General features: G+C 45.5%; 1 protein-coding gene across 3 annotated transcripts in view; it reads right to left on the bottom strand.

The window, feature by feature from the left end:
* The window catches only part of LOC132572288 (zinc finger protein 135-like), a 49,027-nt gene that overhangs the window by 26,578 nt on the left and 12,341 nt on the right, over positions 1-10,108 (bottom strand). For 2 of the 3 annotated variants that reach the window (XM_060239181.1, XM_060239182.1), the window contains exon 7: positions 7,800-9,887. The exons of the other annotated variant lie outside the window; for it this stretch is intronic. In XM_060239181.1, coding sequence (XP_060095164.1) covers positions 8,338-9,887 — 1,550 coding nt within the window. In that variant the 3' untranslated portion in view covers positions 7,800-8,337. Of the gene's footprint in view, positions 1-7,799; positions 9,888-10,108 lie in introns of those variants that run through there. 3 annotated transcript variants of the gene reach the window in all.

Below are 10,108 nucleotides of genomic sequence, written 5' to 3'. Positions count from 1 at the left end.
CCCTTTCGGAGCCGCGGAACTAGAAAAAATATTCTCTGCCCCTCCCATACACAGCAGCACCCGTACCCTGGTGGGGTGGCCCTCAGCCGGGCCCGGGCTGCTGCCGGAGGTGCCCTGTGCAGCTCAATGGGACTGCTCTGGAGTAACTCCGCATAGGGTTGCGCTCCTGGAGGGTCCCAGGTTGTTCTCAGAAAAGCGGGGACGGAGGCGGTAGGAGGGAAGGCAAACTGAAGCCTGCTCAGGCGAAGCAATCCGAAGCAGGTCTCGTCAGAATCCCCCTCGGGCCTCTTCAATGTGGCTTGCTTATTCCCAGGAAAGTGGCTTTAGGAATGCACTGGAAATCGGTGTTCTTGAAACATCTTCCCTGATGCTCAAAACATGACTGATTTTCAGGTGAGGGGTCTCAGGAAAGGCAGGCACCCCTTCCCTCGTTGTTTCTTCTTGCAGCGGTCTTCAGCAGGGCTTCTCTTTGTGGGGTGGGACTACGGGGCACCAGCATGGGGAGGGGGGGGGTACAATATTCTGCCCAGTCCTGAGGGGAAAATGGTACAACTTTCTAGGAGTCCTGCCCTCCCGTCCAGTGGAGCAAGTATAGTTTTTACCAATCACCCCCTATTTCATATGTGGAGACCTTTCATTTCCTCAGGCTGAACAGCAGCACAAGAGAGTGGCCCTTTTTCCAGGACTAAGTAAAACGCTAGTGATGCGTACGATGTTCCCTTGAGAGGATAATCGTTTTGATTGACCCCTTTCTGACACCCCTCTCTAGCTTGTTAAAGTTTAACCCTCAGATAACGCTATGTCATGACTTTCAGTTGGGGTTGTTTCCACCTCTTCACCCTTTGAAGTTGTGGAGAGGTGCTGAAGTCTTCTGGGACAACAAAGTAGTTATGCTTCAGGCCTGCTGAGCTTTATTTTTTCAAGGCCGACCCAGTGACCCAGCAGCCTCGGTACCACCACCTTGCTGCAGTCTCTTAGCGTTGATGCCTGGTTTGTTTTCAGTTACAGGAGCTGTTTCAGGCAGACGCAAGGCATCTTCATGGGGAACTCCTACTTGATCAGGAAGAATGCTTTCTGGAGACCAGCCTGAGTAGTTTGCCTCTCCTCTCAGTTCTATGATAGCCTTCATAAGAACATAAGAGAAGCCATGTTAGATCAGACCAATGGCCCATCCAGTCCAACATTCTGTGTCACACAGCGACCTCTGCTCCATATTTTTATCTAAACCCCTCTTGAAGGTGGCTATACTTGTGGCCGCCACCACCTCCTGTGGCAGTGAATTCCACATGTTAATCACCCTTTGGGTGAAGAAGTACTTCCTTTTATCCGTTTTCACCTGTCTGCTCAGCAATTTCATCGAATGCCCACGAGTTCTTGTATTGTGAGAAAGGGAGAAAAGTACTTCTTTCTCTACTTTCTCCATCCCATGCATTATCTTGTAAACCTCTATCATGTCACCCCTCAGTCGATGTTTCTCCAAGCTAAAGAGCCCTAAGCGTTTCAACCTTTCTTCATAGGGAAGGTGTTCCAGCCCTTTAATCATTCTAGTTGCCCTTTTCTGAACTTTCTCCAATGTTATAATATCCTTTTTGAGGTGCAGCAACCAGAACTGCACACAGTACTCCAAATAAGACCGCACCATCGATTTATACAGGGGCATTATGATACTGGCTGATTTGTTTTCAATTCCCTTCCTAATAATTCCCAGCATGGCGTTGGCCTTTTTTTATTGCAAACGCACACTGTCTTGACATTTTCAGTGAATTATCTACCATGACCCCAAGATCTCTCTCATGGTCAGTCTCTGCCAGTTCACACCCCATCAACTTGTATTTGTAGCTGGGATTCTTGGCCCCAATGTGCATTACTTTGCACTTGGCCACATTGAACCGCATCTGCCACGTTGACGCCCACTCACCCAGCCTCAACAGATCCCTTTGGAGTTCCTCACAATCCTCTCTGGTTTTCACCACCCTGAACAATTTAGTGTCATCTGCAACTTTGGCCACTTCACTGCTCACTCCCAACTCTAAATCATTTATGAACAAGTTAAAGAGCATGGGACCCAGTACCGAGCCCTGCAGCACCCCACTGCTTACCGTCCTCCACTGCGAAGACTGCCCATTTGTACTCACTCTCTGCTTCCTATTACTCAGCCAGTTTTTGATCCACAAGAGGACCTGTCCTTTTACTCCATGACTCTCAAGCTTTCTAAGGAGCCTTTGATGAGGAACTTTATCAAAAGCTTTCTGGAAGTCAAGGTAAACAACATCTATCGGGTCTCCTTTGTCCACATGTTTGTTCACCCCTCAAAGAAATGTAACAGGTTAGTGAGGCAAGATCTTCCCCTACAGAACCCATGCTGAGTCTTCCTCAATAACCCGTGTTCATCAATGTGCCTACTCATTCTGTCCTTGATAATGGTTTCTACCAACTTTCCCGGTATTGAAGTCAGACTGACTGGCCTGTAATTTCCCGGATATCCTCTGGAACCCTTTTTAAAGATGGGGGTGACATTTGCTACCTTCCAGTCCTCAGGAACATAAGAACATAAGAGAAGCCATGTTGGATCAGGCCAGCGGCCCATCAAGTCCAACACTCTGTGTCACACAGTGGCAAAAAATGTTATATACACACATACACTGTGGCTAATAGCCACTGATGGACCTGTGCTCCATATTTTTATCTAAACCCATCTTGAAGGTGGCTATACTTGTGGCCGCCACCACCTCCTGTGGCAGTGAATTCCACATGTTAATCACCCTTTGGGTGAAGAAGTACTTCCTTTTATCCGTCTTAACCTGTCTGCTCAGCAATTTCATCGAATTCCCACGAGTTCTTGTATTGTGAGAAAGGGAGAAAAGCACTTCTTTCTCTACTTTCTCCATTCCATGCATTATCTTGTAAACCTCTATCATGTCACCCCGCAGTCGACGTTTCTCCACGCTAAAGAGTCCCAAGCGTTTCAACCTTTCTTCATAGGGAAAGTGCTCCAGCCCTTTAATCATTCTAGTTGCCCTTCTCTGCACCTTCTCTAAAGCTATAATATCCTTTTTGAGGTGCGGCGACCAGAACTGCACACAGTACTCCAAATGAGACCGCACCATCGATTTATACAGGGGCATTATGATACTGGCTGATTTGTTTTCAATTCCCTTCCTAATAATTCCCAGCATGGCATTGGCCTTTTTTATTGCAAACGCACACTGTCTTGACACTTTCAGTGAGTTATCTATCATGACCCCAAGATCTCTCTCTTGAACAGAGGCAGATTTCAATGAAAGATTACAGATTTTTGTTAGAAGATCCACAAGTTCAACTTTGAGTTCTTTCAGAACTCTCAGATGTATGCCATCAGGACCTGGTGACTTATTAGTTTTTAATTTGTCTATTAGTTGTAGGACCTCCTCTTTTGTCACCTCAATCTGACTCAGGTCTTTCAACACCCCTTCCAATATTAGTGGTTCTGGGGCGGGCAAACACTTCTCATCTTCCACGGTGAAGACAGAGGCAAAAAATGCATTCAGCTTCTCAGCCATTTCCCCATCCTCCTTCAGTAATCCTTTTACCCCATGGTCATCCAAGGGCCCCACTGCTTCCCTGGCTGGTTTCCTACTTCTAATATATTTGAAGAAATTTTTATTGTTGGTCTTTTATGTTTTTTGCAATATGCTCCTCATAGTTCCTTTTTGCCTGCCTGATCACAGTCTTGCATTTGATTTGCCACTGCCTGTGTTCCCTTTTACTAATCTCACTTGGACTGGTTTTCCACCGCTTAAAGGAGTCCTTCTTACCTTTTACAGCTTCCATTACTTTGTTTGTTAACCATGCTGGCCTCTTCTTATACCTGTTTGTGCCTTTCCTAACTTGTGGTATGTATTTTATCTGAGCTTCTAGGATTATAGTTTTAAATAGTCTCCAAGCTTCCCCAAGGGTTTTGACCGTATTTACCTTTCCTTTCAGTTTCCTCCTCACATGCCTCATCTCAGAGAATTTACCCCTTTTAAAGTTAAATGTGGTTGTGGCGGTCTTTTTGGGCAACTCCCTATTTATACAAATGGTGAAATCAATAACATTATGGTCACTGTTCCCAAGCGGCGCAATCACTTTTACATCTCTCACCAAGTCTTGGGCATTACTTAGGACCAGATCCAGGATCGCCCCACCCCTGGTAGGTTCTGAGACCATCTGCTCCATAGCACAGTCATTGAGAGCATCAAGAAACTCAATCTCTTTCTCTCGACCAGAACACATATTGACCCAATCAATCTGTGGGTAGTTATAATCACCTACTACGACACAGTTTTTATGTTTAGCCGCTATCTTTAATCCTTCCATCATATTATAATCGTCCTCTCTCTTTTGATTTGGTGGGCGATAACAAACTCCCATAGTTAAATTTCCTTTTGGGCCCTCTATTTCAACCCAAAGCATTTCTAAAAGGGAATCTAATTCTCTGACCTCAGTCTTACTGGACCGTATATCCTCTCTGACATACAGAGCCACCCCACCTCCAACCCTTCCCTCCCTATCCTTCTGATATAACTTATATCCAGGAATCACCGTGTCCCACTGATTCTCCTCATTCCACCAAGTTTCTGAAATTCCCACAATGTCTATGTGCCAGTTTGGTGTAGTGGTTAAGTGTGCGGACTCTTATCTGGGAGAACCGGGTTTGATTCCCCACTCCTCCACTTGCACCTGTAAGCATGGCCTTGGGTCAGCCATAGCTCTGGCAGAGGTTGTCCTTGAAAAGGCAACTGCTGTGAGAGCCCTCTCCAGCCCCACCCACCTCACAGGGTGTCTGTTGTGGGGGAGGAAGGTAAAGGAGATTGTGAGCTGCTCTGAGACTCTTCAGAGTGGAGGGCGGGATATAAATCCAATATCTTCTTCTTCTTCTTCTTCTTATGTTTTCTCCCAACACTAAACATTCCAATTCACCAATTTTACTTCGGACACTTCTAGCATTTGCATACAAACATTTATAATTTCCCAGGCAAGCTAGGCCCGCCACCTCCCTCCTGCCGCCTCGAGACTCTGGCAGACAGTCCATACTGTTTGTCACCATCACAGTGGACAACTCTGATCCGTTACCCGGTAGAAAAATAGAAGCCAACCCTTCATCTCTTTGAGACGAGTCCTCCCGAACCAGAGACATTCCATCTCCTGTCGGCTTTCCCCCAAGATTTAGTTTAAAAACTGCTCTGCCACCTTTTTGATTTTAAGTGCCAGCAGCCTGGTTCCATCCGGGGACAAGTGGAGACCGTCTCTTTTGTACAGCTCCCGCTTGTTCCAGAAAGCATCCCAGTGCCTAACAAACTTAAACCCTTCCTCCTTACACCATCGTCTCATCCACACATTGAGACTTCTAATTTGCGCCTGTCTCTCCTGCCCTGCACGTGGAACAGGTAGCACTTCCAAGAAGGCTACCTTGGAGGTCCTGGCCTTAAGTCTCCCACCTAGCAGCCTAAATTTCTCCTCCAGGACCTCACGACTGCATTTCCCCCATCGTTGGTGCCAACATGCACCACGACCACAGGCTCCTTCCCAGCACTGTCTTTCAGCCTATCTACTACACGCGTAATGTCCGCTACCTTCGCACCAGGCAGGCAAGTCACCATACGGTCAATACGCGGTTTTGCCACCCAGCTGTCTACTTGCCTAAGGATCGAATCACCAACTACCAAGACCCCCCCTCTCCCCCTGCCCAGGGATGGTTCCTTGGCGCGAAAGGATACCCGCTCACCAACCAAAGAAGAGGTCCCTTCTGAGGGCGCATTCCCCTTATCCTCAGCAAGGTGCCCTGTTCCCTCTCGACCCTCACGCTCTCTGGCAGCAACGGGGCTGCCACGTTCAGAGCGGGGCTCATCTAATACGCCCCCGAGAGTCTTCCCCAATTGCCTAACTGAACGTCTCTGCTTCTCCAGGGCAGTCACCTCGGCCTCAAGGGTATGAACTCGTTCCCTGAGGACCAGGAGCTCCTTACATCGAGCACACACCCAAGACTTCTGTCCTGTGGGCAGATAGTCATACATGTGACACTCAGTGCAAAACACTGGAAAGCCCCCACCCCCTGCTGGCATTATATATATATATATATATATCATGATATATATATCATGAAGGTAGAATATATATAAAATATACAGTCCTCTTTAAATGCTGTTGTTTATGTGGCTCCCCTTCTGGAAGGTCAACTTACCTTATTGGGAGAACAAGGAAATCAGGGATCTGGGTTCCTGGTCCTTAGAAAGCCCCTTGGCAAAGAGCCACAGGCCAAGAGCCCTTTAGCTCTCGCCCTTCAGCTCGCGCTAAGGCGCAGCTTAAAATGCAAAGAGGGTGGAGGGTGCGCCAAGGCGCAGCTTAAAATGCAAAGAGGGTGGAGCAGACCACTCCTAAGCAATCATCAACAATCACTCTCAATCACTTTCACCTTTAGCCCACTCACCCAAACATACAGCAGTTCCCCAGCTATCACAACTCAGCCTTTTCAGCAGTCACACAAGCCTCAGAATGAAGTCTTTCAAAACTCAGAAATTCTCAGAAACTCAGAAAACTTCAGAACCATCAGTAATTCTTTGGAACGTCTGTTTTTCAGTATCAATGATACTCTAAAACAGTTTTTCAACTGGGTTCAGACTGTCTCTGCAGTGTTATTCTTATGTGACACTTGTACTGACAGCAGTTACAGCATTAGGCTAAGATCTGAGAGCCGTAAGTTCAAATGTAATTCTGTTGAAAACCTTGCTGGTAACATATGGCGTATTTCATTCTCTCTATAAAATATCATAAGCCACCTTCAGTTCCTGTTGGAAAGTCAGATGGGGTGCAAATAAACTCTATACTCAAAGTTTCAAAGTGCATATTATGTTTCTGCTTAAAACAGGTGCCTCATGGGATGAAGTCTTTGACAAGCTATGACAATTTCACCCACCCTCAGGATTCCTTTTATCATCTTCCTTTCTGAACAGCACTTTTCTTTCTTTTCCCCACCTATCAATGAAAAGATGCCACAACTCACAGGTAGATGGGGAGCAATGTGATGCTGTATTGAAGGATAATCTTTCTGAAGTCAGCATTAGGGCATTTTATCAGTTTTGGGATCCAAATTACTTCCAGCTTAAGGCTTTTGCTTCTAAAATTCTATTTATGGGATGAGGTATGTCAGTGAACAGCTCTTTTCTGTAACAGATGCTCATAAATCAAAAGTACCTTCTCAGCTCACAGAGACATACCTAAACAGCATCCTCAAGATTGCTGCAGCTCAGACACTGACTCCAGATTTTGATGCAACAATTCAGAGCAAGAGGGGTCAGTTATCAAAAACTGTTAAATAAAGGAAATACTCTTAATGTTTTAAGCATGTTAGTATCTTGAGTAAAAATTACATTGTTCATTGGGTTTGTCTGTGACCTCTGTCAAGTTTATTCTCTCCAGTACCAGGAATTACATTTTATGGCACACATGGCCCCAGCTGACAGTGACATGTCATATCTGGCCTTCATAAGAAATGTGTTTGACACCTCTGGGCTAAGCAGTTACATGGCTTCTCTTTGTGTGGCTTATTAGATACTTTTGAAGCATGAGAGATGGATAGAATCTCTTTTTACACTCAGATCATTGAAAAGGCTTCTCCCCTGTGTGGGTTTGTCACAAACGGGGATCAGGGAGGACCTGTACAGGCTGCCACCACTCTGGTATGGGTCTGTCTGGGAGGGTCAAGAGCACCCACCCAACCTGTGTTTTCTTCCTCAGCAAGCACCTTTATCCGTGACTGAAGAGGCATGAAGACACAGGCCGCATAACAACGATAAATCTATTTTAGTACTGAAGAACAAACAAGTGGATTGTAAAATTTTTGTAGAAGTAGTGAAAAACAAGAAAAACAGTAAAAGTGGTACAAAGAAAGATAAAAGTCCTGATGCAACTAACTATATATTCCCTCCTACTGATTCCAAATAACTCACCCCTCTCTCCAGCTCAGCCTTTCCAAAGAGAACTCTCCTTCTCCAGCCAGACCTTCTATTCTTTCCTCCCAGAACCCATACTTCTGTGCTACACTGGGCAAGTTTTCCCTCCAAAACTTCTGCCAATCCAATGAGAGGGACAGAAGGGATCCTGGGAGACATCGGCCTAGTACGTTCTAGGTAGACTTCCCCAGGTCCTCTAGGCCTCATGGCCTAGGTCCTGGGCATGACAGGGTTCTTAGATGTTTTTGAAGAGCCCCACTCTGATAGAATCTCTTCTCACACTCAAAGCATGCAAAAGGCTTCTCCCCTGTGTTAGAGGTCTTTGAAAAGTGCAACTGTAACTGAATCAATTATACACTCAGAGCATTCAAAAGGTTTCTCCCGTGTGGGTTCTTAGGTGTTTTTGAAGAGTGCCACTCTGACAGAATCTCTTCCTACACTGTAGGCATTCAAAAGGCTTCTCCCCTGTGTGGGTTCTTAGATGTTTTTGGAGAGTGTCACGCCGACTGAATCTCTTCCCACATTCTAAGCATTCAAAAGGCTTTTCCCCTGTGTGGATTCTTAGATGTTTTTGAAGATGGCCACTCTGACAGAATCTCTTCCCACACTCTGAGCATTCAAAAGGCTTCTCCCCTGTGTGGGTTCTTAGATGCTGTTGAAGATGGCCACTGTGGCTGAATCCCTTCCCACACTCTGAGCATTCAAAAGGCTTGGCCGCTGTGTGAATTCTTAGATGTTTTTGAAGATCGCCACTGTAATTGAATCTCTTCCCACATTCGGAGCATTCAAAAGGCTTCTCCCCTGTGTGTGTTCTTATATGTTGTTTAAGAGTACCACTCTCACTAAATCTCTTCCCACACTGTAGGCATTCAAAAGGCTTCTCCCCTGTGTGGGTTCTTAGATGTTTTTTAAGATCGCCATTGTGACTGAATCTCCTCTCACATTCTAAGCATTCAAAAGGCTTTCCCCCTGTGTGGATTCTTAGATGTTTTTGAAGATCACCATTAGTACTGATTCTCTTCCCACACTCTGAGCATTCAGAAGGCTTCTCCCCTATGTGGATTCTTAGATGATTCTGAAGATGGTCATTCCGACTGAACCTCTTCCAACACACTGAACATTCAAAAGGCTTCTCTCCTGTGTGAGTTCTTAGATGCAGCTGAAGAGTGCCACTCCGACTGAATCGCTTCCCACACTCTAAACATTCAAAAGGCTTCTCCCCTGTGTGAGTTCTCAGATGATTTTTAAGATGGCCACTGCAACGGAATCTCTTCCCACACTCAGAGCAATCAAATGGCTTCTCCCCTGTGTGGATTCTTTGGTGCACAAGGAGCTCTGATCTGTATCTGAAGTATTTTCTGCACCTAAAACACTTCCATGCATTCATTATACTGTGCTTTGGAAAATGCATGTTACCTTTTCCTCCTTCAGAAAACTTCATTCCAGTCTCTGAGCTAATGAACAGCTTCTCTCCAGAGCAAATCCTTTGGTGCTGAACAAGGTCTGATTTCCGTGAGAATCTCTTGCCACTCTCTGAGCAGCTATAAAGTTTCTCTCCTGGATGTGTTCTTTCATATGTAAGAAGCTCTGCTCTGTGAATCATGGTTTTTCTAGACTGCAGCCATTGTTGGCTCTTTCCACTGTGCATTCGTAAATGGACCTTATACTGGGATTGATTTGAGAAGTTCATTCCACACATCAAGCACTTAGATGTTTCCTTCACCATGGGAATTACTTCTTGGAAATCCCCCCCTTGACAAGGTATGGGTTTACCCCTCTTCTTGTCCATCTGGCTCTCTTTCTCCCTCTTATGCTCAACTTGATTGCTGATGTTTCCTCTCAAGTCTTCATTCTTCACTTCCTCGGGCAACTGAGGATGCAGTTCCTCATCCTCCTCATTCCTCCGATCATCACTTGCTGGAATAATGAAAGAGATCCCATTAGAATCCACTCATAGGGGTCTTACCTGCACCTGAATTTCCATGTGCACTCTAAATATTTCAGTGGCTTCTTCCTGATGTATACTGTACAGCATAATAATATACACTTTAAAAGTACATTTAAGCCTACTCCGCGAGACATGTTTGGTTTGGACTCTGTTTATACTGCTACCCACCTGTGTGATCTTTTTGATGTGA

The sequence above is a fragment of the Heteronotia binoei genome, chromosome 5 (genome assembly GCF_032191835.1).
Source record: "Heteronotia binoei isolate CCM8104 ecotype False Entrance Well chromosome 5, APGP_CSIRO_Hbin_v1, whole genome shotgun sequence".
NCBI lineage: Eukaryota > Metazoa > Chordata > Lepidosauria > Squamata > Gekkonidae > Heteronotia > Heteronotia binoei.
The sequence above is the reverse complement of the archived record's forward strand: the minus strand, read 5'-3'. Positions and strand labels throughout refer to the sequence as shown.